The sequence below is a fragment of the Carassius carassius genome, chromosome 30 (assembly GCF_963082965.1).
Source record: "Carassius carassius chromosome 30, fCarCar2.1, whole genome shotgun sequence".
In the NCBI taxonomy this organism is placed as follows: Eukaryota; Metazoa; Chordata; class Actinopteri; order Cypriniformes; family Cyprinidae; genus Carassius; species Carassius carassius.
In genome coordinates, this window is record NC_081784.1 from 12,899,836 (window position 1) to 12,927,190 (window position 27,355).

Below are 27,355 nucleotides of genomic sequence, written 5' to 3' on the forward strand. Positions count from 1 at the left end.
TGTTCCGAGGTCAACGTGGCCACCAGATCCAGTCTGTGTCCAGATCAGAGGGTCACTGCAGTCACCCGGATCCAGTACGTATCCAGACCAGATGCTGGATCAGCACCTAGAAAGGACCTCTATATCCCTGAAAGACAGTGGAGACCAGGACAACTAGAGCCCCAGATACAGATCCCCTGTAAAGACTCTTGTCTCAGAGGAGCACCAGGACAAGACCACAGGAAACAGATGATTCTTCTGCACAATCTGACTTTGCTGCAGCCTGGAATTGAACTACTGGTTTCGTCTGGTCAGAGGAGAACTGGCCCCCCAACTGAGCCTGGTTTCTCCCAAGGTTTTTTTCTCCATTCTGTCACCGATGGAGTTTCGGTTCCTTGCCGCTGTCGCCTCTGGCTTGCTTAGTTGGGGACACTTCATCTACAGCGATATCGTTGACTTGATTGCAAATAAATGCACAAACACTATATAACTGAACAGAGATGACATAACTGAATCCAATGAGGAACTGCCTTTAACTATCATTTTTGCATTATTGACACTGTTTTCCTAATGAATGTTGTTCAGTTGCTTTGACGCAATGTATTTTGTTTAAAGCGCTATATAAATAAAGGTGACATTGACATTGACATAAAGAGAATTGGGGATTTACAGGCTTTGTCAGTCCTGCCATCCTGCTTAGATTTTGCCCCTGGGCGAGTCAAAGTCATTTTGCATCCTCACCCTAATTATCAGAATCAGAAAGAGCTTTATTGCCAAGTATGCTTGCGCATACAAGGAATTTGTTATAGTGACATAAGCTTCCAATACACAATGACAACAACACACACAAAAAAAAAATTAGGCAAATAAATAAGTGTATAAACAATTGTGCTATAAATGATAATGGAATAGGATTGAGTAAGATGCAGGGATGTACTAGGATGGAGGGGTAACAAATAAATATAAGGATGTTGCACATTTTTTGCATAAGTATAAGTGGGGAACATTTAACTGTTCATGATGTAGATTGCCTGGGGTAAGAAACTGTTCTTGTGCCTTGCTGTTCTGGTATTTGCGGCTCTGAGGCGCCGGCCAGATGGCAAAAGTTCAAAGATGGGGTGACTTGGATGTGAGGGATCCAGAGTGATTTTCTGAGCCCTTTTCCTCACTCTGGATGTATACAGTTCTTGAAGGGTGGGCAGGGGAGCACCAATAATCCTTTCAGCAGTCCGAACAGTTCTCTGTAGTCTTCTGATGTCTGATTTTGTTGCTGAACCAAACCAGACAGTTATTGAAGTGCACAGGACAGACTCAATGACGGCTGAGTAGAACTGTCTCAGCTGCTCCTGTGGCAGGTTAAACTTCCTCAGCTGGCGAAGGAAGTACAACCTCTGCTGTGCCTTTTTCACAATGGAGTCAATGTGATTGTCCCACTTCAGGTCCTGAGAGATGGTGGTTCCCAGGAATCTGAATGACTCCACTGCAGTCACAGTGCTGTTCATGATGGTGAGTGGGGAAAGGGCAGGGGGGTTTCTCCTAAAGTCCACGATCATCTCCACTGTTTTGAGCGTGTTCAGCTCCAGGTTGTTAAGACTGCACCAGACAGCCAGCTGCTCAACCTCTTGTCTGTAAGCAGACTCATCACCGTCCTGGATGAGGCCGATGACTGTAGTGTCGTCTGCAAACTTCATGAGCTTGACAGAGGGGTCTTTAGAGGTGCAGTCGTTGGTGTACAGGGAGAAGAGCAGAGGGGAGAGAACATATCCCTGAGGGGCACCAGTGTTGGTGGAGCAGCTGTTTGACATGAATTTCCCCAGTCTCACTAACTGTTGCCTATCTGTCAGAAAGCTGGTGATCCACTGACAGATAGAGCTGGGAACAGAGAGCTGGGTCCGTTTGGTCTGGAGGGTTGTTGGGATGATGGTGTTGAAAGCTGAACTAAAGTCCAAAAACAGGATCCTCACATAAGTCCCTGTTTTGTCCAGATGTTGCAGGATGAAGTGCAATCCCATGTTGATTGCATCATCCACGGACCTGTTTGCTCGGTAAGCAAACTGCAGGGGGTCCAGTAAGGGTCCAGTGATGTCCTTCAGATAAGCCATTCAGGTCGTTAGCAAGTCATTGATTAGCCTCAGTGCAAGGGGATGGTGTCTTGTAGTTTGTGATGGCTCTCAGTCCTCTCCACACTGAAGTTGAGCCGTTGGAAGTAAACTGGTCTTCCAACTTTTTAGTGTAGGTCTTTTTAGCCACTCTAATCTCTTTGTTCAGTGTGTTCCTGGCCTGATTGTACAAGACTCTGTCCCCATTTCTGTAGGCATCCTCTTTGGTCTGACGAAGATGTCTGAGTTTTACTGTAAACCATGGCTTATCATTGTTGAATGTTAAATAAGTCCTGGTAGGAATGCATATATCCTCACAGAAACTAATATAGGATGTTACAGTCTCTGTGAATGCGTCCAGATCGGTGGTAGCAGCTTCAAAAAAAAAACTCCAATCAGTGATGTCAAAACAAGATTGTAAATCCTGCTCTGTTTCGCTGGTCCATCTCTTCACAGTCCTTACTACAGGTTTAGCAGATTTAAGTTTCTGCTTGTAGGATGGTATAAAATGAATCAGACAGTGATCAGAACGTCCCCAAGCTGCTCGTGGAACATAGTGATATGCATCCTTCATTGTGGTGTAACAGTGATCCAGTATATTACTGTCTCTGGTCTGATCTGATCTGATCAGCGAGTTTCTGTAAAGCTGAGCTCACATGCCCTTGTGGAGGAATGTAAACACTCACCAGAATGAACGAGTGAAACTCCCGCGGCGAATAGAACGGCTTGCAGTTGACAAACAGCATTTCTAGATCAGGACAGCACATCTTCTTTAACACAGTTACATCTGTACACCACCGTTCATTGATGTAAAAGCATGTCCCGCCGCCACGCGATTTCCCCGTTGATTCTGATTCGCGATCAGCTCTAAACAGCTGAAAGCCCGGCAGCTGGAGCGCGCTGTCCGGTATAGCGTAATTCAGCCAGGTTTCCGTGAAACACAGAGCAGAAGAGTGTGAGAAATCCTTATTTGTCCGAGAGAGCAGAAGGAGTTCGTCTGTTTTGTTAGGTAGAGAGCGGAGATTTGCCAGATGGATGCTAGGCAACGGCGTTTGAAATCCGCGCTTCCTGAGTCTGACGATCACTCCCGCTCGCTTTCCCCGTCTGCGCGTCCTGAAGCGCTTGATCAGCGCCGCTGCTCCTCCAATAACAATGTTCAGTAAAACGTCTGAATAATTTAAATCCGGTAAAAGATCTTGTGGTGTGTTCTGCCGAATGTTCAACAGTTCATCCCTGGTGAAACTGATCGTGTTTGTTAAACAAAAAACATGAAAAACGAACAAAAACAGTACAAACACTGGAGAGCCAAGCACTGAAGCAGCCATGTGCGGCGCCATCTAGTGATAATCCCCATCGAGTGAAAGTTCTTCCAAAAGTTCCTTTCTCGACCATACACCCGGTCATTCTCGAAGCTTTCTGTCCTCCGCCATTCACAACACCGGAGCAGCAAAGACTTCACTTACTTTGTCAAGTACGTGCTCTTCAGATATATGTCCACCGCACTAGCCAGTGGTGTAAGTCAGAGCCACTTTTCATATGCCATGGGGGCCGCAACCGGGGGGCGGCTGCCACCAGGCAAACAATTTCACATTGGGTGAGGGATGCTATTGCCCTAGCCTACGAGGCGCGTGGTCAAACTTCGCCTCTAGGCGTTAGGGCCCATTCAACCAGGGGGGTGGCATCTTCAATGGCTTTAGTAAGAGGTGCACCCTTGCAGCAAGTGTGTGATGCGGCAGGTTGGTCCTCTCCGCACACATTTGTCAGATTCTATAGCTTGGATGCCCATGCTACTCCGGGCTCGCATGTCCTTGAGTCGACATCTCAGAGTCATGTCTGAGACCTCTTCGATGTTTGTGCGCACACACTACACAACCCTGGGGGTCCAGACACTTACAGTGCGGCGGCGTTGGTATTCTCGTTCCCATTAGCGCTCTTGAGCGCAGCATCGAGTGTAACTTTTGATAGGGAAAGTCTCGGGTTACTTGACTGTAACCCTGTTCCCTGAAAAAGCGGGAACGAGATGCTGCGCCTCAATGCCGCACTGTCGACGTGCCCGGGCGTCTCTCAGACAAAGGGGTAACCTGAGGATGTTTCCGTTTCACGTCTATTTATAACCTGCAGGTGCACGTAATCAATGACATTTTCACCGAGGTTATTTAAGCCAATTCTTGGTGTGTTTGATACACATGCTTCGCAACCGGTCGAACAAAGAATGTTCTCATTAGCGCTATTGAGCACAGCATCTCGTTCCCGCTTTTTCAGGGAACAGGGTTACAGTCAAGTAACCCGAGACGTTTTATCTGTACGTACATAAGGAGGTATAATTTTGAACCGTGCTGCCTGTGAGTTAGTGTGTACGAGTGTGGCCCGTGGGTACAGTGTGTCCACAAGACATATTTTAGTATGCTAGGTTATTTCTGTATACCTTTTGCATACCTAACTATGGATTATTCCAGCAGTGCTTTGTGTGCATTTGTTTACGTCTGTATCTCTGCGTCTGTCTGTACATCTATGTGTGTGTATATCTGTCTGTGCAGGCTCGCAGCGTATTACAGAATCTGATTATGATGGTATTGGCAAAGTCGCCACAGGTGGGTGGGAGGGGCCAAGGCAATGCCAACCTTGGCACTTCTCTGTACTTTGTGCATTAGAGTACCCCAAAAGAGAGAAGCAACCAATAGCAGGCCTTCCCTTCCTTTGGAAGTCACCGCTGTTGTGCTGGAGACAATTCACTGATCACTATCATTACACATCTGGCATGTTTCATTCATCCCATACGAATAAACTATTTATCCTGGTACTATTAAGTGCATAAAATGAATATGAAGGGGTGATTCTTCTGTATGGGGAGACATTAACTATCTAAAATGTGTGTGTTCTGTCTCCAGTTCTTTTCTCTGTAGTATAGTTAATTTAGACTTGCAGCATAATGCACTCTATCACATTTGCATGATCACAGTGGGAAAATGAGGAAAAAGATTTAGTAAACAGGACTGCTTCCTCTTGGTGGTACTAAACATTTTAATTTGCCTCTGCATGGTAGAAGTTAAATAATGACACGTCTTTGTGGTACAATGCCTTTGTGACATACCTTGACTTCATTCTCCAAACCACATATGCAGTACTGTAATAAGCAACACTGTAATTGTTTTTTTTTGTAATTGGTAATGGGGGGGGGGGCACCCTTGAATTTTTTTACAAGTTACATTTACTTTTCTGTACTATTTATACTTATTACATTATACGTTTATATATATATTATACGTTTAGTATATATTCTGTGGTTTTATTGAAAAAAAACTGGTGTGAATTTCTGTTGAAAAAAGAAGAAAAAAATTTCAAAAAAAATTCTTTTTTAATGAGGTAGTAATTTTTTTTTAAGTATTTAATGAATTTTTTGTCACTAAGCCAATATTGGTCTGTTATGTTTCACTTTGTATATATATATATATATATATATATATATATATATATATATATATACACACACTACCAGTCAAATCAGTCAAATATATATCTCTATATATATATCTGTACGACTCAAATGGACATTCCAACTGTCAAAAGCACACATCGTTCAAAAATAGATACAAGGACAATGAACAAGGTATTTTAATTGTGTGGCATGTTTTGTTAAGATATGGTCTAACACATTATGTCTGTTCTTTTTTGGGAGGGATAGTTTCTAACATGGGGAATGTGATTTGCCAAGACCAATGACTGCAAAAGCAAAATCTGAATTTTCTAGACAGGCTTTCAAAAATTTTTCTTAATTGTTTTTTTTTATTTTTGTCTTTGTGCCATCCCAGCTACAGAAAACCGATCAAGAGAAAGAGAACGGGACAGAGACAGAGACAGAGACAGAGACAGAGACAGAGACAGAGACAGAGGCCGAGACCGGGCGACAACATTAGAGGTTCCAGATCAGCAAAGGCAAACTCAGTATCGTTCACGGTCCGTGTCCCCACACAGAGATGAAGAGGGCAGGGGGAGGTCCCGCCCAGCCAATGTCCCTGCACAGAGGTATGTCCCTAGCTATTTTTAGATTTATAATTTATCAAATAATTGTAACCTCCAGTAAACCCTTTTTTCTCTCTAAGGAGTCTGGATGAGGTCCAGCACAGCCGGCGATCCCGTTCCCCAACACGCTACCACGACCGTGCCCGTGTGCAAGAGAGAGAATATGTAGATGACAGGTAAAGAGAAATTTGTGACCCCAAGCAAGTGTGAACAAGTGTGCCTTAGTGTGTGTTGAAAGAATAACCACTTCCATGTGCCTTCATTTCCTTCCATAAAAGTAATGTTTCTGGAATGCCTTTCAAATTAGTTTTTGGGAAGAGGAATAACGTTTTCGAGACTTGCTAACCTACAAAGGCCTTACAACATTTTCAGAAGGTGGGTTAGAGCCAAACCACCAGTGATTCATGGAAGGGTTGTCTTTGAAAAGACAAGGGTTTGTATGGACAGTGATGATCGTACAGGAAGACACTTCTTTTTTAACCTTTGTGTATTGTTCTGGCTTTAAAGGTTGTTACCCTTCCTCTTCTAACTCACTTACTGGTGCGCTTTTTTCTTTCTTTTTTTATGTTTGCTTGTTTATTGGTCTGTTTTGTTAATTTTCCCATGTGTCCTCCATCTCCATGGTAATTGCAGTGAGGTCATCTTGATAAACAGATCAATGCGGGGTAGAAGCGCAGAGTGTCTGCACACCCAAAGGTAAAGACAAGGCAGAATTGAACCACCAGTCTGTGACTTATACCATTGTTATATTCAAATTACTTGAATATTGACAAGTTGACAAGAAACATTACAAGCGGAACTTTTCACGTGCTTTTGGAGTTCAGCCTAAAAGACAAATAGGTCATCATGACAACCGTTCGCTTTCTCGAAATAACAATCTCATTCTGCTCAAGTGTCATTTTGACATCTTTATTTGTATTCCGTTCGTTACTGACCTCGATTAAATTACGAGCATGTTTGACAGAAAAATAGATGATCTAGAATGAGGGAGTTGCCTCTGGACTGATCTTTGCATGTTTGCATGAGTGACCTTTGACATTCCTTTGCTGTTTGAGTGGACTAACAGCTGTGATTTTGATACATCTTTTGTTTCCACTTTGAATGCTTGCATGTTAGTGTAATGTTGGCTGGAGTTCATCTAAGCACAGTAGCACTTTGCCTTCCAAGATGCCTTTAATAGTCAGTGGAATTCATCAGGATATTTACAGGTAAGGTGGCAAAAGATGAACACACAGCCACACAGCCATGGCATCCTTTCTGATTAACCCTCTGGGCTTCTTCGTAAATGGGTTACACTTAGCTTCCTCCGGGTCAAAAAAGACCGAAGCCTTAAAAATGTAACTTTTTTTTTCCCAGGAAAACCAATCAAATATATTTTTGTTCAATAATATTTTTTGTATATTATTTAGAATTTTTAAAGATTTTTATGATACTTTGCATTAATTATATATTTTTTATGAGCAATTTTTTCCATTAGAATTAATATATATATTTTTATTTTATTTTAATTTTAATTTTTTTTCAATAAATGCACCATTGCACATCAAAATAGAGTGCAGGCCTAAAATAAAAAAAAATTCAAGTGAGAAGAGCGCCATCCAGTGGCTTTAAAATATAATAAATGTGTGTAATGTCCTGTAACCGCCTATAGGCTGCCATAGCTTTTTTTTTTTTTTTTTTTTTATTCCCATTTGGAAAGAAAAAAAATCGAATTACTAAGCAACCACTGAATGGAACAACACAATCTATATATCATTTTAAAGCTTAGGATCTCAGCTTTTTAATGCATCTAATCACATTTATTAACTCTTAACGAGTGCTGAGTAATCCCTCTAAAACCGAGTGTACCGCCAGCAGGCGCCACCTAGCTGCGAAAATATTCATTACCATATTTTTCAAAAATATTGCCTTGATTAACACAAAGTTGATGTCATTTGAAAGCTTAGGGTATGACCTTTACAGTGAATGTATCCACTTTGAAAAAATCTTAAGTATTGCTGAGTTATTTGGTGATAAATACAATTTCTTTTTTTTTCATAATCTATAAAATAATGTACTGCAATGTGTCAAAAACATCATACAGCTCATGAAACATTCACAGATCATTGAAAATGGCACTTCATTTTTTACAGCATATTATTACAATTACAATGAGCCTAAAATTAACATAATCTATTGCTTTTATGACTAGATATTCTTCATGGAGAAACAATTGCCCATGAGGGGGCGTCAAAGACTGTACAAAAAGGCTATCTCTGTTCCAAATGCTGTAACTTTTGATTCCTTTATCCAAATTATTATTATTTTTTATCCAGATGCAGCTAACATGTAGGGGGACTTCACTAAAAAAGAATTTTCCTCCTACCTTATTTCCTTCCTGAGTTATTCCATGACAAATAAGAAAGATATGCAAAATCATAATACAAATTATATATATATTTTGTCTTTTATCCGCAATTTCTCTGCAGGACAATGTCTAAATGTAATCTAATTTATATTTTTGAAAAATTTAAAAAGAGTTCTTTCAAACGATACCTACCTTTTGACTCTCCTTGCTATAGTTTTGGAGTTATTATGATTATATAGTAAAATATAGCAAAATTTGCTGTTTCAGTCTTACCAGTTAATTTCTCTGTGTGTGTGTGTGTTTGTGTGTGTGGGTGTGTGTGTGTGGGGGGGAGGGTGTCTTATTTGCACTCTTGATGTTTTAGAGTGTCACCCCTTCATTGCTGTACACTTTTTTTCTGCACAGTGGCTGATCTGTAGTTTGTACCACCAAAGTTTCTCTGAGTTTTCGGATTTTCTTGTATTTCCCATTCATTTCCTATGTGGGTCGTTTTTGACCCGTAGGAAGCTAAGTGTGCAATTTTTTTTTACGACCCTTTAACATATCAGAATCATCTCCTTGATTTTTTTGTGTGTTCACATAGGTAATACAACAAAAGTCACCAAGTTTCATCCCCCTCCGATGAAGCAAAAAAATTTAAAAATTTAAAACGTACATGGTTTCGGTCTTTTTTGACCCGAAGAAGCCCAGAGGGTTAAAGAGGATTTTAAAGCATCTGAGATGCTCAAACTCACTCAGATCTCCAGAGAACTTTTAATTTGGATCAGCTTATGCAATATACAGTATGCTGGTAAATATATATATATATATATTTATCATTGGTAAAGTCTGACACAGTATTTACTCATTCATATTTCAAACACAGTAGAAGTACTTATGATATTGGATGTAATGTGCTTCAGTCTTATTTAAGTGGGTTAAAGTAATTGCATGTAATATAAATTGAAACCACACCACAATAACATAATTTTAATTGAATTGCAATTAACATGCAATTAAGTGTGAAAACACATCCAGTTCACACTTAAGTTTATTCTTTTTAAAGAAAATTATTTCTGGAAATAGTGCTCTTTTTATAAAGTACTCTTTTTATAAATATGTGTAAAAAAAGGTAATAAAAGTGTACTTTTTCACAAGGGACCATAAATATGGTCCTTTGTGGGGACCATGCATATTTGCATTGTCAACCTCATCATATACAAACAGTATAGTATAGTAATAGTATATAGTATTGCAGTCATTCAGCTGGAAATGTAAAAATAAAGACAATCCTATGGGAATCTGCCACTGTTGGGTGTTAAGATGGGTAGGTACCGGTAAATGTGAGTGTTGTCTATTTGACTGTTGTGTTCCGGTTTCTGTGGATGTTTATAGTAGCACCTGTAATTTAAAAGATATAATTTATTTAAAGAGTTAGACACTAAATCACTGGTAGCTATAAACATCTTTTGCCATGTCCTAAGCAGGCGCAATGGGATGTGTTTCCAGCAACAACCTATTTGTCTGTCCAAACCAAGTAGGTCCATAATTTCTGGAGAAAACTTTCCTTTAGCATTTCCTTTCCCATGGTTGGACCAGTGTTAAACATCCAACAAGTCTCCACAGAAAACATTGTTGTGTGGTTACATTTTACAATGGGGTTTTTTTTTGTCTTTCAGTATGTTTTCTCTTTCTGTAACTTGTGTTTGCTTTTGTTTACACTTGTTTGTGTTCAGCTCAACACGTCCTGCATGCCTTAAGTCAAAGTCATGGCTATCTGTTGTCGCTGGCACACAACCTACAGTCACACACCAAGCTTTTAAGTTCACAGACAAGATCACCATTAGGTAAGGGGTCAAACATGTAAACCCTGAAAACCATATATATATATATATATTTGTATCACACACACACACACAAACATCCAGCAGCTCTTCATTCAGAACATTAGCAGAAAGTTCAACCATTATCTCGCTCACCATTTTAGCAGTTCTTACAGGTTTGCTTTTTATTTTATTTTGGACCTAACTTTTTTGTTCTTTGTCATCTTCCTTTCCTCTTTTTTCCTTCTTCTTTCTCCACTGGATGGCATGTTGTGACCCTAGTGATCTACAGTCCTCTCTTGACAGGGTTAGAAGCGCTAGTACCAACTGTCTGAGACCAGGTTCTAATTCCAATTCACCTGAACGAGACAGGTACACTATTTTGAATTGGATTATTTCAGTTTTGTTGAATTTGCCATTAGGACACTTTTAGAATGTTCCTTTATGCCCTTTGAACACAACAATCACTGGGTCTTATTTACTATTGTGCATACACATACACAACACACATACACAATATGTTTTGCTTAAAAGCAGTGTGCAAAATGTGCATTCTAGGATAACATTTTGATCAAGGTAAAACACATATAAATCCTTGTTGCATTTATGCAAAACATAAAATTTGCTGAATGTATTGTTTATATAAATAAACATACATTTAAAAAGTTTGGGGTTGCTATGCTAGGATTTATTATGCTTAAGCTCACAAATGCTGCACCCCCCCCCCCAGGATTCTTTGATTATTAAATTTTTCTGAGCACATACTGTAGAATGAGAACACTTACTGTATATGCAATTATTAGTGAATAAAACCCAGTGTGATTCTATGTTAATGCTAATGTCAAAGTAATATACCAACATTGGGTCACCCACTTTGCACTGCTCTGTTAGCGTCCAGTGACTCTTATGGCCTGATAGCTTTGTTTTGTGTTTTTGGGAACATTAATCCAACCACTGTAGGTGGAGAATTGTCAAAAATTAGTCCCCTGAATCTGTGCATCTTCTTGTATGTTTGAGATGATCATTGCCACGGTCTCTATATTGACCTCCCATGTTTCTTCCATCTCCACTTTGAACTCTTTGGGTGTTTGTGGATCACACACGCACACACTCACGCAGGAGCACCCAGTCTCTGCCCCGTACCAGACCCATGAGCCCCAGGATCCTAATTCAGCATGCCTCCCCAGAAGACGACAGGTATCCCTCCTGTCCTCCAGTCCTTTTGCTAAACCCCTCTGCTCTTCTAACCTGTCCGTCCCCCCTCTGCCATGGGTAGTAGATGCAGCTAACCCTCCCAGCCTTCTGTAGCTTCTGACCCATAGCTTGTTGTGACCCGACCCCATGATCTTACTGCTCAAAAATGTGATCGCTAGTGTGTTTTGTAGATTTTTAGCAGCTCAGTAGCTTTAAAAATGTGGTGACTTGTGGCTTTTTTGGTGTGAAATGTGTGTGTTGTGTTACTCTGGATTTCATGAGGTTTTATTTTAGTCCTTTTTATCTAAACTCTTTCTGCAGATTATAATTTATTCCGTTGTTATTATCTTCTACAGTTTTATACTGTTTCCTGCAGTTATTTAGATACAGTCTCACTGTGACCCAAAAAGTAAATTAACTCTTAAAAATGTATGAATTTAGAATATAGGCAAAACATATCACAAATAAGTAAAATCATTTGTCTGCCGATATATTTAATGCTGTGATATTCAAACATGTTAAGTGACCAAATACATAATGGGGACACTGCATGTGTCTTCACTTATTTTCTCTGTTTTTAACTGAAATTGTAATCATTTGAGAGGTTTTGTTTTCAGGGAAAATTACTGTACATGTTATTGTATGTTTTCCTTTTGTACCTAGCCACTTAACCAAAGTGGCATGATTCAGCCGTAATGAAATTATGCTTCATTAACATCATTCCACAGTGTGTCATTGTGTGTCTGTGTCTGTGTGTCCATGCCACTCACATGTGTTTGATGTGATCTTATGAATCAGCTGGGTTTTGGAGGCTATGTTCCCCGCTCAGGAGACAGTACACCACCTCAGTGCAAAGCCAGATGCACAGAGGTACAGGCGCACTGGACCAGTAACATGTCCATCTCCATCGTGGCATTTTATTAGACAGATGTTTCATTCAATGTCCATCCAGTCCTGAGTGAATCCATTCCTTATTCTTTTATTTTCTATCTCGCCTCAATCATTTCCATCTTGCAGGCAGTTGAAAACTCTGGACAAACCTAGCTGTCAGAAACTTGGCAAGAAAATATCTGACAGTGAGCGGTAAGACTTATCAAACCATGTCATGTCCCTGTGTCATTGCCTGTTGATTGTACTTTAAGTCCTGTGTGTCCATACAATACCTGTTTTAGACACAAATCACTTATTTCACACTGTATAAAGCTTATTTCACACTGAAAAAAAAAGTTGTACTTTTTTTAATGATTAATATTTTTTTGTTCAGTTGTTCTTGACCATTTCTATATTAGATATTATATTTAAGGGCCTAAAATTAAAAAATAAAACTGCCAAAGAATTTATTTCCTTTCAATAATAAGCATATAATAAATATAAAAACTAATAATATGTTTTTCTCCACTCAGTTATGGCAAACATTAAATTTGGACCTTGTTATATACTGTATATTTTATTATATCATACTGTATACTACATTGTGTATATATTTTTGTTTGGGTTATTGAACTTTTACAGGGAAATGCGGCACTGGCTTCATCCACATTATTTCTTCACACATTCGCACTTTATTTCTCCACCAGTTTTTGCAAATACTTTGTTGCTTTTTCGCCATTTTTATCATCTATGATTTGACGCATTAATTTAATTTTTCCTATATTCTGTCTTGTATGTTGCTATTTGCACTGACCTGCAGCATTCAGCAAACCTCCATTCTAAAGGCCTCACGCAGGAAGAGGGTATCGCTGCCTCCATTGGGTAAGGTGATCCGTGAGGGAGTCAACCCCAGGCTCACCCCAAATGGAAAGGTGCTGACCCTGATCTGGACTGAGAAGCCTTGCTGTGAATAACCCATCCTACACAAAAAGCCTTGTCAATGCTATAATTTCTGCTGATTTTGCTCTTTTCTCTTAAATCTTTTGTGTGGTTGCTGCTTTTCATACTACATTACCTGTCCACAGCTTTCTGTGTTTGTCACTCTTTCACAGTTTACCACGATTTTCTTCCATCGTTTCACACCTTCCACTCTTGTACTTGTTTTGCTTTCCTAATGGCTCTTTGCAATAATACATAATCTGATTTGAGTAATAATGTGTCCCGATCATGCAGACATGGATCCGATCAAGATTTCGTGGCCCTTTAGTGAAAATGTGTACTACTACTGTTCAAACAGTAGTTTGCATTTTGGTCCACACTGCTTGATGATATTGAACATCTTTGTACTAAATAAAGTTTCCTTCGCTCTTTTTGTTTCTTTCTCTCTCTCTCTCGTTTTGTCTCCTCCATCAGGGTGCAGCCACACACCAGCCCTGCATTTTCCTCATCAACAGCCAACTCTTCTTCGACACGCAAGGTCAGACAGCTTCCCCAAGTCCCCGCCAAAAGCAGCAATGTAGAGCAAGGTACTGGCATTGTCCGTTGACTTGTACTGGTTACTTTTCCAAATTTTATTTGAGTAAATATGCAGAATATGAAATAATTAGCATCATATTGTTGTGTATCGTGTATGTATTAGCGCTTGCTTCAGAGGAGCGAACGCGGCAAATGAAAGTACGTACCTTCCGAACACCAGCTCCCTCTAGTACCAGCCAGGATCTGGAGAGGACGCTCAAGAATAAACGAGAGGTGAGTGCGAATTCATATACTCTACTATTTAAAAGATTGGGGTTGGTAAGATTTTTTTTTTTGAGAGAGAGGTGTCATAAGCTCGACGAGGGTGCTTTTATTTGATTAATTTGATTGACATTATTATGTTAATTTGATTAACATTATTATGTTATTGTAAAAGAAAAAAACGTAATTTCAAATAATCGTTTTCTAATTGTGAACATAGATAACGTAGCAAATGTTAAAACTGAGAAATTTTACACTTTTATCCACTTAATTAGCTCATTTAAAATTTAATGTCTGCTACAGGTCTCAAAAAAGTTGGCACGGGGGCAAGCAGTTTTGAAAAGATTCAGCTGGGAGAACATCTAGTGATTAATTAAGTTAATTGATATCAGGTCTGTAACATGATTAGCTATAAAAGCTTTGTCTTAGAGAAGCAGAGTCTCTCAGAAGTAAAGATGGGCAGAGGCTCTCCAATCTGTGAAAGACTGCGTAAAAAAATTGTGGAAAACTTTAAAAACAATGTTCCTCAACGTCAAATTGCAAAGGCTTTGCAAATCTCATCATCTACAGTGCATAACATCATCAAAAGATTCAGAGAAACTGGAGAAATCTCTGTGCGTAAGGGACAAGGCCGGAGACCTTTATTGGATGCCCGTGGTCTTCGGGCTCTCAGACGACACTGCATCACTCATCGGCATGATTGTGTCAATGACATTACTAAATAAGCCCAGGAATACTTTCAGAAACCACTGTCGGTAAACACAATCCGCCATGCCATCAGCAGATGCCAACTAAAGCTCTATCATGCAAAAAGGAAGCCATATGTGAACATGGTCCAGAAGCACCGTCGTGTCCTGTGGGCCAAGGCTCATTTAAAATGGACTATTTCAAAGTGGAATAGTGTTTTATGGTCAGACGAGTCCAAATTTGACATTCTTGTTGGAAATCACGGACGCCGTGTCCTCCGGGCTAAAGAGGAGGGAGACCTTCCAGCATGTTATCAGCGTTCAGTTCAAAAGCCAGCATCTCTGATGGTATGGGGGTGCGTAAGTGCATACGGTATGGGAAGCTTGCATGTTTTGGAAGGCTCTGTGAATGCTGAAAGGTATATAAAGGTTTTAGAGCAACATATGCTTCCCTCCAAACAACGTCTATTTCAGGGAAGGCCTTGTTTATTTCAGCAGGACAATGCAAAACCACATACTGCAGCTATAACAACAGCATGGCTTCGTCGTAGAAGAGTCCGGGTGCTAACCTGGCCTGCCTGCAGTCCAGATCTTTCACCTATAGAGAACATTTGGCGCATCATTAAACGAAAAATACGTCAAAGACGACCACGAACTCTTCAGCAGCTGGAAATCTATATAAGGCAAGAATGGGACCAAATTCCAACAGCAAAACTCCAGCAACTCATAGCCTCAATGCCCAGACGTCTTCAAACTGTTTTGAAAAGAAAAGGAGATGCTACACCATGGTAAACATGCCCCGTCCCAACTATTTTGAAACCTGTAGCAGAAATCAAAATTGAAATGAGCTCATTTTGTGCATAAAATTGTAAACTTTCTCAGTTTAAACATTTGCTTTGTTATCTATGTTCTATTGTGAATAAAATATTGGCTCATGTGATTTGAAAGTCTTTTAGTTTTCATTTTATTAAAATTTAAAAAACGTCCCAACTTTTCCGGAATTCGGGTTGTATTTTATTCCTCTGTTGGCAAAACTGAATTTTCAGCAGCCATTACTCCAGTCTTCAGTGTCATATGATCCTTAAGAAATCATTAAAAAATAAAAAAAGTAACCTATAAAATCACACTGAACCCAAACCGTTTGAACGTGTATAGTCCCATCCCAACACCTTGGCAACACAACAACTGTTTTTAAAATCTAGAATGCTCAGAACTTATGTGTGCTTTAATTTGTTGTGTATTTCATTCTACTAGCTTTATAAGGAGCAACGAAGGAGCTGTGACAATGTGTCCCATAAGTCCTCAGACAGTGATGTCAGTGATGTGTCAGCCATCTCTCGCGCCAGCAGTGCCTCGCGGATCAGTAGCACCAGCTACATGTCCATTCAATCAGAACGACCCAGGGGTCACCTTAGGTGAGATGCATGGTGTAGCGTCACACTGGACTGTTGCATTATCTGTGAAATTTTGTAGTATTTTACACTCTGTTTGTGATGTCACGTAAGAAATGTCATGCATTCATGCTTTTAGTTTTGTCTTTGTTGGGCCTTTGTTGTACATGGATTAAAAACATTTCTTGAATTCTGCTAGGAATGTTAGCGTGCATATTGGTGGTAATAAGGGTTAATAACAACTGATGTAATCTATAGAGTTATAAAATCATGCAATTATTAATAAACATGGTGGTCAATAGTTAATGTAAACGTAACAATGGATAATTTCCATACATTTGCATTGTAAACGTGGAATATATATAAACTTCTGTTAACAAGTTTGGGGTATTTAAAAAAAATAAAAATGAGTAAAGAATGCATTAAATTGAAAGAAAATATGACACTTAAAAAATTATAATATATGAAATGTCTTTATTATTTCAAAAAAATTATGTTATTTTGAATTGTCTATTTATCAGAGAATCCTCTTTTATATCAAAAATCTGTTTTCCATTATCCCTTTAAATGATTCTCAGTCTCTGTCTTTTCCATGATAACGTCATTCTTGGATTTTTGTGAATATCGGTAAACTCATTTTAAGGGAAGTGGAAAAAAAAGCAGAAAGAGCACACACAATAATCAAATGCAGAAGGTCATATTAACGTCAGAATAGTAATTTTCCATTTGTCATTTGGGTTACTGAGAGTTTTTGCTATGTCTTCTCCCAACACCAGCCATCATATTCATCCATCCAGCCGCAGCATGCTGAAGAGTACAAGTGTTAGTGGGGAAATCTACACTCGGGAGCGTACGGACGGCAGCCAGTCAGACACTGCTCTGGGAACACTGGGAGCAGGAGGGAAAAAGCGCAGATCCAGCCTTAGCGCACGTGTAGTCGCCATCGTTGGCATTCCCTCCCGCCGCAGCAGAAGCACCTCTCAGCTCGGTCAGACAGGTAAGACAATCATATACTTGCACCTTGTCACTTGTTGTTGTTTTTTTCAATAAAAAACTCTATATTGCTAGATTTCTATGCAACAGTGGCATATTAAATTAAATTTATGCATTTAGCAGACGCTTTTATCCAAAGTGACTTACAGTGCATTCAGGCTATCAATGCTCTACCAATTGAGCTACAGGAACACTATATAGAAATATACATATAGATTGGACAGTGGTATAGATCAGGTACTGTACATATTAACATAAATATTAAAATTCCACGACATGCTGCTCACTGCTTCACATACCATATAGGGCCTTTGACGATGACTTTTGTCTTTTGATAATTACTGTCTGCTAAAGTCACATTAATTCCTAATGAGGACAGTGGTTGTGTAAACAACCAAAAGAATTAAGTTTTAAATATAACTTTTGTACCCTTTTAAAAAAGCAGAGAAGAGATACAGGACACAGATAAGTTTCATAGGCTCAGTTAGTGTAGCCTGAGGTGCCCTCTACTGGTGAAGAACCTAAAATCAGTAGATATTGTGGCCAGAAATTATTTATATCTTGAGTAAAAATGAAAAGATATTCAGTTGAATGACATTAGTGTCATTAGGGCCAAACGCAGTAAGGAATTGTCTCCAAAATGGAGACTGACCAATTATAAGGAGCAATTTCTTTAAAACTATCCTTTCCATCAGTTCAGACCATTTGGCAAGATCTTCCTGCTTTACTGCTTTTACTTCCTTGCTATCTCTTATCGGAGTCTACCCTTTTTCTGGGGTCATCCATGTCTGATGGATCTGTTTATCAGGTCTCTCTCTACCCTGTTTCACCTCTTAAAGTAGCATGTGTCTTCAGCCTATGTTAAAGTTTGGGAGCTGAAACCTCAGTCTGGAAATATGAATGGCAGCATGTTAGCATTGGCAGTTGTTCATTGTATCAGGTGCAGATCAACCCCAAAATCCTATCAGATGTAATGTAGATAAATGCCTTTGAAGTTGGATCTGATATCCTCTAAAATCTCATATTTTAAGCACTGTCTGTTTATAGTTGAATAAATTGACTGCTGAAAAAAAGATACAAATTCAAAAAGAATGGCAAAAGAAGTCTTTTTGGCACCGCTGTCTCTCAAGCACTTGGATAATATCTTAAAAGACCCATTAGATGATAAATCAGAAAGAGTTGCAGAGCTGCGATAAATCAGCATTTTAAAAAGCTCTGCTGCTCTAAAACTGTTCCACACTCTGCCCACTGCAGCAGTCTCATCCATTTACAACCATAGCCAAAACTAAAAATAAGATTACCGTAACACTTTCTAAATTTGTATACCTGATTTAATGCATTAGGTATTATGAAAAAACAACAAACAATTCTTTTAATGCATTTATTATAATTTTAGATCATGTAATTTATGTGTACACTAATACATTTTTAAATTGTATAAATGAATGTAGTTAATGTATTGCATAAACATGAATTAACAGTATAGTTAGACTACCATTCAAAAGTTTAATGTTGGTCAGATTTTTCTTTTTAAAGATTTATTTTACACTACATTTATTTGATTAAAATACAGTAAAAACAGTAATATTTTAAAATTGATTTAATCCTTTCATGGCAAAGCTGAATTTTCTTATTATCAATCTTAAAAATGGTTGTGTTTCTTAATATTCTTATTGGATAATTTTTTTTTTTTTTTTTTTTTTGACATTTTTCAGGATTTTTCGATGAATAGATTATTTTCATGATTTATTTGAATGCTTAAAAAAATATTACTTACCCTGAAAATGGGGAATCATAGTGAATGAATTATCATTAACCTAGATTAATAAATGATGTAAAACAAATGTTATTGATAGTTGGTAGTTCATTTTACCTAATGCATTAATTGATGTTAACAAATTGAACCTTTTTGTAAAATGTTACGAGGATTACTTACCTTTTTAAAACATTATCCATTAAACATTTTTTGAATAGTCAATACTGTTTTGTCAATATCATCTTAACAGTGAACCTCAACATACAGATGATACAGTATTTCTCTGTTTCCTCAAATAATATCAGAGCAATGCAGGTTTGTAAATGAGAATCCCTGGACATTTTTTTCTGTAAGTTTTGTCAGAATAAGCCACTGATGGTTGTCTGATGAAAGAAAGCATGATGAGCGAAAAGATAAATCTCTCCGCTACATTTTTACTCAAACAACTGGCATGACAGTGCCTCTGTGAGCCACCTGCGTGGTTGACATTTTCAAAGGATCTGTAATCCATCAAAAGGCCATAAATAGTACGGATGGTGCCCCATGTCGTCCAGCAGGAGATGTACTCATCAGGGGCTAAGAACTTCATCTTAGATCACAATATTTTCTCCTAAGTGACAGCTGTAAGAACAGCACACACATTTAAACACCCAGGCACACATACACACATACACGTGAATACAAAACCATGCAAAAATCAGAGCAAATATGTCCGCTTAAGACAAGAACTCCAAGGCACTCGAATATCTCAGTGAAAAAATTAAAAAGCCTTTATTACATTCTTGGCTTGCTTTTTTAAAAATTGGTGAGAGGTACACCTACGCGTTGCGGCTACATGCCTTCATCAGTTCTTGTCTTCAGAGATTTATTATCCCACAACCAAAGAGCACCGAGACTTTATACCCCATGCAGCACTTTTGTTTTTGCATTACTTTGAACAAATATGTCCGCTTATTTATTTATTTTTTTATATTAGACCTGCAATATTTCAATAGAATCCTACTTTAGCTATTTAGTGTCATTGTACTGATCTTATTAATCATTAAAATCCCCAAGACAAAATAACACAACTTAATTATCTTAATTATGATGATTAATTCTTTTAACCTTTTGACAGAACTAATGTTTTTAATTTAAGCTTCTGTTTTGTAGGTCTTGTAGATTCTTTACCTTGTCCCCCTTATGAAAGCCCTGTGAATGGTAATGCAATTTTATTTCTTCCATCCACAGAAGCAGCCAACAAGAAAGCAAAGGGATCCAGTCAGATCCAGCGCAGTCAGGAGACAGGAATGGCAGTGGAGTATGCCCGCAATGTCATGGCTCGCCAAGCTAGCCGAGAGTCCACTGACGGCAGCATGAACAGTTATAGCTCTGAGGGCAAGTTAGTATCCCAAGCTGTGTAAACCCTTTTTTGCATACTCACAACTTTGCGATTCGAAACCATAAGTCAGATTTCTTTTTCTCAGAATTTTGGGGATACCTCAGGTTTTCAATAAATATTTATTTATCTGTTCGTTTATTTCTTACAGTTTGTCTAGGGCCATCATTTATTGCATAAACCCACGTTGAGCTGCTGCCAGAGCTTTTTTTATGTGACTTGGTACTGGACAAAAATGTAAGCATATCAATCATGATTCAATAATAAAATGGCGATGTATTGAAATATATTGAGTTGTACACTACTGTTCAAAACGCTGGGTTTAGGAAGGGTTTGAATGAAATGAATAGTTGATTAAAAGTGAAAGTAAAGGTTTATATAAAGTTGCAAAAAAATTATATTTCAAATAAATGTTATTTTGAACTTTGTATTCATCAAAGGATCCTTATAAAATTATCACGGTTTCCACAAGAGTATTAAGCAGCACAGCTGTTTCAACATGATAATAATAATAATAAAAAAATATTCTTGAGCTCCAGACATCTAATAATAGTATATTAGATTGATTTCTGAAGGATCATGTGACACTAAAGACTGGAGTAATGGCTGCTGAAAATTCAGCTTTACCATCAAAGTAGTAAATTACATTTTCAATTCTATTCAAATGGAGAACAGTTCATTTAAATTATAATATTTTTCACTATATTACTGTATTTTTAATTAAATAAACACAGCCTTGAGCATAAAATACTTGATTAAAAAAACTTTTGAATGCTACTGTACTGTATGCATTACGATGTCAAATGCAACCCAGTTGTAATTAATGCTATTTTACCCAAAGCTGACCTGCTTCCCAACTCACACTCCTTTAAAATGTCTCATCTCTGGTGTTTTTATGCATTCGCTGCAAACCATCACTCATAGATAAGTGGTCTCTCAGCAGGCTCTGTGTCGTGATCATATGAGCTTCTCTCATCTAGATTTATTTGGAAAACCGTAATGATAAGCTTATAGAGAACAGTCTGATTAACAGAGCTAATGCTGTGTCCACTGCTTTCTCAGCTCCATCTTTGGAGCCAGATGGCAAGCGGTACTCCCCGATAATAATTAAAATATCCATCATCTGCAAAGAGGGGTCTCTGCAGGGTCTGTAGCTGTGCAGAAACGGCAGTGACGCTTCCCTTTGCAGCTTCAGAGCGGCGGCTGGGTTGACCTGGCCACTGTGTCACTCCACAGAGTGTGACTCTGCGACTCCATGATTTAAGGATTATTTTACATGAACATGCTTTAAATAGTCTGAAATCACATAAGGCTGTTTATAAGTTAGCTTGACACGTGCTGCCACGTTCCTCAGAAATTCCTGCAGGAGTTAGGTCATGGAAATTGTGCTGGTTTCTAAGGAAATATTGAGTGTATTAAGAGGAGCCTTAACAAGACAAGGTTTACATACCATACAATACACAGCACAAGTCTGCTGCTGGAGGAGATGGGCTGCATTTCACTAGCTTTTGAACTCTATATGAGGACAGGAGGCTCATTCTGGAATAATAGATTTCATCCAAATAAACTAATTGTTTTTGTACATCTACAAAGGATTCAAGAAATCCTTTTTTGAATTTCCATTGATTTATGGCTGCAAAGTATTTAAGAACAGCTGAAGATAACAAGAAATTTACTGTAACTTGTTTCTGAAATGCTGCCTCACAGTATGATATCTTTCTATCTGTCCATTCATTCATTCGTCTATCTGATAATCTGTGTATGTGTGTGTCTCAGTCTGATCTTCTCAGGGATGAGATTAGGGGCCGACAGCCAGTTCAGTGACTTCCTTGATGGTCTTGGCCCTGCTCAGTTGGTGGGCAGACAAACACTTGCTACGCCTGCTATGGGTGAGTAAACATCTTCATATATGTATGGACTTAAGTCTATCTAAGTTGAATTTGTTGCAATTATTATTATTTTATTTTATTTTTTGTAGGAGATGTTCAAATTGGACTGATGGACAAGAAAGGGCAACTAGAGGTGGAAGTTATCAGGGCCCGTGGTCTTACGCCTAAACCAGGTTCCAAATCGCTGCCAGGTGAGAGTGTGCCAACACTACATTAAAAAAAAAAAAAAATATATATATATATATATATATGATAATAATAAAAAAAATCTCATTAGTAGTGAATAATACTGAATATAGATCATAGATTCACCGTGTCTTCCACTTATTGTGTAAACATTGTTATTGTTATGAGTAAATTAATCAGTTTTAAGTATATTGAATTTTTCTTCCCCTATGTAAGCATTAGGTACCAATCAATTATGGTCAGTAAGTTTTTTTTTTTTTTTATAGAAATTGATACTTTTATTCAGCAAGGATGCATTAAATTGATACAAAGTGACAGTAAAGACATGTTCCACAAGATTTCTATTTCAAATAAATGCTGTTCTTTTGAACTTTCCAATTATCAAAGCATCCTGAAAATGTCACAAGAAAAATGTTAAAGATTTTCCACAAAACTTTTAAACAGCACAACTGTTTTAAACATCGATAATAATAAGAAATGTTTTCTTGAGCAGCAAATCAGCAATTAGAATGATGCCTGAAGAATTGTGTGACTCTGAAAACTGGAATATATTACAATATATAGAAATGGAATACTTATTTGACAGTTTTACTGTATTTTGATTTAATAAATGCAGCATTGGTGAGCATACAAGACTTCAAACACCATAAAAAAAACATACTGACTTTTGAACAGTAGTGTATTTTTAGTTTTTATAGTGCTTTGACTAACAGAAACATGTTTAACGGAGAGATTACAGCTAGGCAATTTTATAATTTATACATTGTACTAACTAAATATGACATATGCCACCGCCAGGCACTATAACTGCCTGAACGGCTCTAGTTGAGCACTACGTCTGCTCTTCACAGCTCCCTATGTCAAGGTCTATTTGCTGGAAAATGGAGCGTGCAAAGCCAAAAAGAAAACCAAGATTGCACGAAAAACACTTGATCCTTTGTATCAGCAATCGCTGCTGTTTGAGGAAAGTCCCCAGGGTAAAGTTCTCCAGGTAGGAAGCGAATTTCATCTGTTTTTTTTTCCCGATATGCCTCCAAAGTCCAACATTTGTGTGCACTGACCACTGATTGTGTCTTCAGGTAATAGTCTGGGGAGATTACGGCCGCATGGACCACAAATGTTTCATGGGAGTCGCCCAGATTTTTTTAGAGGAGCTGGATCTTTCTAGCACAGTGATTGGTTGGTACAGACTGTTTCCCCCTTCATCACTGGTCGACCCGACGTTAACTCCTCTCACTCGTCGCGCTTCCCAGACCTCGCTGGACTCTTCAGGGCCGCCGGGCATCAGGTCCTAGTGAACAGACGGGAGCTTGAGGCGAAACAAAATACATGACGCAGTGGACCAAGGACCGGAGGCAACAATCAGAACCAGAGCGGCAGATAAAGAGACAGATGGACAGAATCATGATCAAAGCTTTGCTGAAGCTTGACAATCACTTCTCTCTTTTACTTTTGATCTTTGGGTTGTAGAGATTTCCTTTGATCCACTCTGCTCCTTTACTGCATGGTTTGTGGCTGAGATGACGATTCGACTCAAATAAAAAGAGAAGGAAGGGAGATCTTGCCTCATCTGACAGGAAGCGGAGCCCACAGTGGCACCGGTAGCCTAGACTACTCTGGTCAGTCAGTGCATTTAATTTCTCACGTGTTTGAGAGTTAGCGAGAGTGAGAGGACAGCACTGCCCTTCCTCTATATTGCACTTACAGGAAGCCTCTCTGCTGAAAGACCAGAGGTCAAGGGTTAAAGGTCAAAATTTAGTCTTCTCAGAGAGTTTACTCTCTGCATCACGGATGCTGCATCCAAGGCCCTGCCGTGTGCCGATCTGGCACAAACTCAGACTCAGTTTGTGTGACTGCGGTGTGTGTGTGTGTGTGTGAGTGTGCGTTTGTGTCTAAGAAGGCAGGGACCCCTGAGAATCTTTTAACTCTGTTTACAGCAGTTACTACCAACTGCTTTGCCTTTTCATGTTACTGTTGATTTGGTAAATGGGCACACTTTGTAGAATGTGAAAACATGCTTTATGTTTTCTGACATTTGTGTCATACGAGCTACATGGAAGACACAAAACCACTTGTATTTGATTCATCGGGACTGTAAGAAGCTGCCATTATTATTTAGGTTCCATGACAGGAAACGGTCACTAGATGCATTAGCTCACTAACACATTTGATTCCCGGATTCCACGCGCCCACAAACCACATCTTACAGGTCTTTCCGAGCATTTTAATTCTGTTCTGTTTGGTAAAGGGCCTGTACATTCTGATATTAGAATGTTATTATTATTATTCTACCCGACTAGAGTTTTTAGAGACATTATTTTAATGCAAGCACAAAAAGAGAAAGAAATCAAGCTTTTGGAGATGAATACTAGAGATGAAATTTGTTTCAAGAGGCCAAAATCGGAAGCTTCCTATTTTTAGCTGTTTATCATCAGTTTTTTAGTTTAGTTGATTATAAAACCAGTCTCACAGATCCCTCCTGAGCATTTTGAATGTGACAGTGAGATGTCCCAACAAGGGGTACAGATGCCACCAACAAGGGGAACAGCATGAATCTGGAACTGTTCCAAGTTGCATGCACATTTTGTAAAACAAGACAGATGAGAAAAAAGAGACTACAATAAGTGTGTTAGTTCCACAAACTGTAGGCCAGCTTGTATGTTGCATGTACTTGTACAGTTTGCTTGTACTTGATATAAATAGATTATCAAATAAAACAAAGCCATTCATTCCATGTTTGGGCATTTGGCCGGGTTCAGCCATACATACAGGCCTTATTTTGTCAATAATAATTTTTAAGTTGTTTGATTTCCTTTTTTTTTTTAAACCCTGAATGGAAAATTAAGTGCTGTACTAGAGTACTGAGCAAACAAATGGCCCCTATTTTATTAAAGATGTTGGTGTTCACTGTAGTCTGTACTACTGTGGGGCTAAAACTAAGGTAGATAATTTGTATAAAAACTAGAGCTGTATATGGAATATAATTAGAAAAATCACAATGACTTAGAGATATATCGATACTGAAACAGAGTGTATCAAGAAAACATCACTTATATACATGCACATATGTAAATATGAGTCTGCAAAGAAGTTTACTTATATTTACAAAGCAGCCCCATTCAAGTTAATGGATCACTGCTCACTGTCTCTTGGTTCTGCTGAGCGGAAGAAGGGATGCCTCCAAAGTTTTATTTTAGCGATGCCCAATCTGACGAGAGAAATTTGGTACTCTGCCGACCTGATGCATTATCATAAATGCTCATGAATCCTTATTTCAATGAGAAGTTTACTTTATATGCCAGGTTAGGGCAGACTTATATACTTTGTCAGTATTATTCAAGGATACTGATTGTTTACAGTTTGTGTGTTCCACTGAAACAAAATTGAAAGTATTCACTGCAACATTTCTTGTTTGTACAGCAGACGTGGCTCAAATAATGTGTATGTTTTATATTCAAGAGTTCATTTTTATTATTTACAAATAAAAGACTGTGTGGAAGAAAATTTGTGTACTGAATTTGTATATATTTTGAATAGTTTATGTACATAGATTTTTTAAAATATGTTACAAGCTTTAAAAAATATATTTTATTATTTACCCATGTAAACTTAAAAGGTGTAAAAATATTTGTGTAGCAAAAAATTTAACAATTTAAAAGGATTAAATTGTTCATATTTTACATTTTGTTCATCCCCTCAAAACCAAATCAAGGTCAGTCCAGTAGCATCCTTTCCACCAATGCATCATACTGAAGCTAAATGTATCCAATCCCTCCACCATGTGGAGACAAATAGCATTACATTTTTCTTTCCTTTTATTTAGAGTTTATTTGGATTTGTTTAGTTTTTTTTTTTTTATAGTTTTGCAATGTCACTGTTTAACAATTGTTAAAAATACTTCTGTCAGTGCTTCAGATTTCTGGAAATGTGACAATAGACTGTGTTGTGTGTTTATAGTGGGCAGCTGTTATGCCTAATTCAGTTATGTGGCTAATTGTAATTTAATGTCTGTTTAGGTGAGCAGTAAAAGTAGCCATTCTGAAGTCTAGTGGAACATAACCTTAAAGAAAAAAAGCTTGGCACTGCACTAATTTACTTGTATAATATTATGTTTTTATAATAATAATAGATTTGGTGTTACTTAAAATTTTGTTAGTGTATGTTAGTGCACTGGTCAATAGCACAAAACAGGAACCAAAATTGTTATTAGGGCATAATTTTACACTGATGCTTTACCACTTAAAATCAAATCGAGGAGAGAAAGGCATGTCAGGAAATCATAATGTCATTGCACAGTTAGTTGGATTGTAAAAAAAATAGTGCTGTTTTTTCCATGAACCAAATTATACATTTAAAACTGAAATCAAAAAGAGCCAATGATATTAAACAGAGGCAAGGTAGGTTTATGTATGTACACGTTACATAAGTAACCTGAGACGTTTTATTTTATATTAAATTTATTTCAGCAGCACAAAAGGCACTAAAAAAGAATTGCACACTTTCATTATGAAGGAAAACATGGCTTATATAAGCAAGGCAGAGAAGTAAAAAGGGTCAAGAATGTCAGCAGCTGGAACCCAGGTGTGTTTTTCGAGACCAATCTTATTTTGGTCCACTATGTACTGCAGGCAGCCCATCTGATGTTGAGAATTCAACGGTAAGTGGACAACACAAGCTGTACCATCATTTTGGTCCAACAATATGTGAGTGGTTGAATCTGAACGCTTTAGTAGGAAGTACTGCCACAGTTTCCTTGCCAGACTTTATTGGTTCTGCTTCCTGTCCTGGCTATCTCATTTTTGTTGAGACCTGGATACATTGCCCCAGCTCCTCTCTGCACGCTAAAAGCTCTCATTTGGGGAGTTCAGTAGGCCTTCGATGCTGCGTCACAAACAAAAATCTTTGGTTGGTGTGACTGACACTGCGTCACGGATGATGTTAGGATCAGTCCCTGCTGAGAGGCTCTTTCCTGGCCCTGTGGTCTTGATGTGATCCTCCATTTTGTGTTCCTGTTGTTGTCCTTATTTG

At 38.3% G+C, this 27,355-nt stretch overlaps 1 protein-coding gene across 8 annotated transcripts in view; it reads left to right on the forward strand.

The window, feature by feature from the left end:
• The window catches only part of LOC132110662 (regulating synaptic membrane exocytosis protein 1-like), a 42,567-nt gene extending 16,736 nt beyond the window's left edge, over positions 1 to 25,831 (forward strand). The window contains exons 11-27 of one of the 8 annotated variants that reach the window (XM_059517457.1): positions 5,888 to 6,101; positions 6,179 to 6,274; positions 6,732 to 6,794; positions 10,161 to 10,271; positions 10,530 to 10,619; positions 11,367 to 11,444; positions 12,240 to 12,311; positions 12,459 to 12,524; positions 13,725 to 13,837; positions 13,951 to 14,060; positions 15,989 to 16,149; positions 16,902 to 17,122; positions 20,105 to 20,255; positions 22,029 to 22,141; positions 22,231 to 22,332; positions 23,179 to 23,318; positions 23,407 to 25,831. In XM_059517457.1, the coding sequence (XP_059373440.1) occupies positions 5,888 to 6,101; positions 6,179 to 6,274; positions 6,732 to 6,794; positions 10,161 to 10,271; positions 10,530 to 10,619; positions 11,367 to 11,444; positions 12,240 to 12,311; positions 12,459 to 12,524; positions 13,725 to 13,837; positions 13,951 to 14,060; positions 15,989 to 16,149; positions 16,902 to 17,122; positions 20,105 to 20,255; positions 22,029 to 22,141; positions 22,231 to 22,332; positions 23,179 to 23,318; positions 23,407 to 23,622 (2,117 nt within the window). In that variant the 3' untranslated portion in view covers positions 23,623 to 25,831. Of the gene's footprint in view, positions 1 to 5,887; positions 6,102 to 6,178; positions 6,275 to 6,731; positions 6,795 to 10,160; positions 10,272 to 10,529; positions 10,620 to 11,366; positions 11,445 to 12,239; positions 12,312 to 12,458; positions 12,525 to 12,850; positions 13,244 to 13,724; positions 13,838 to 13,950; positions 14,061 to 15,988; positions 16,150 to 16,901; positions 17,123 to 20,104; positions 20,256 to 22,028; positions 22,142 to 22,230; positions 22,333 to 23,178; positions 23,319 to 23,406 lie in introns of those variants that run through there. The other 7 variants (XM_059517459.1, XM_059517460.1, XM_059517461.1 and 4 more) reach the window with 7 other exon arrangements.
• The last annotated feature ends 1,524 nt before the right edge of the window (positions 25,832 to 27,355 follow it).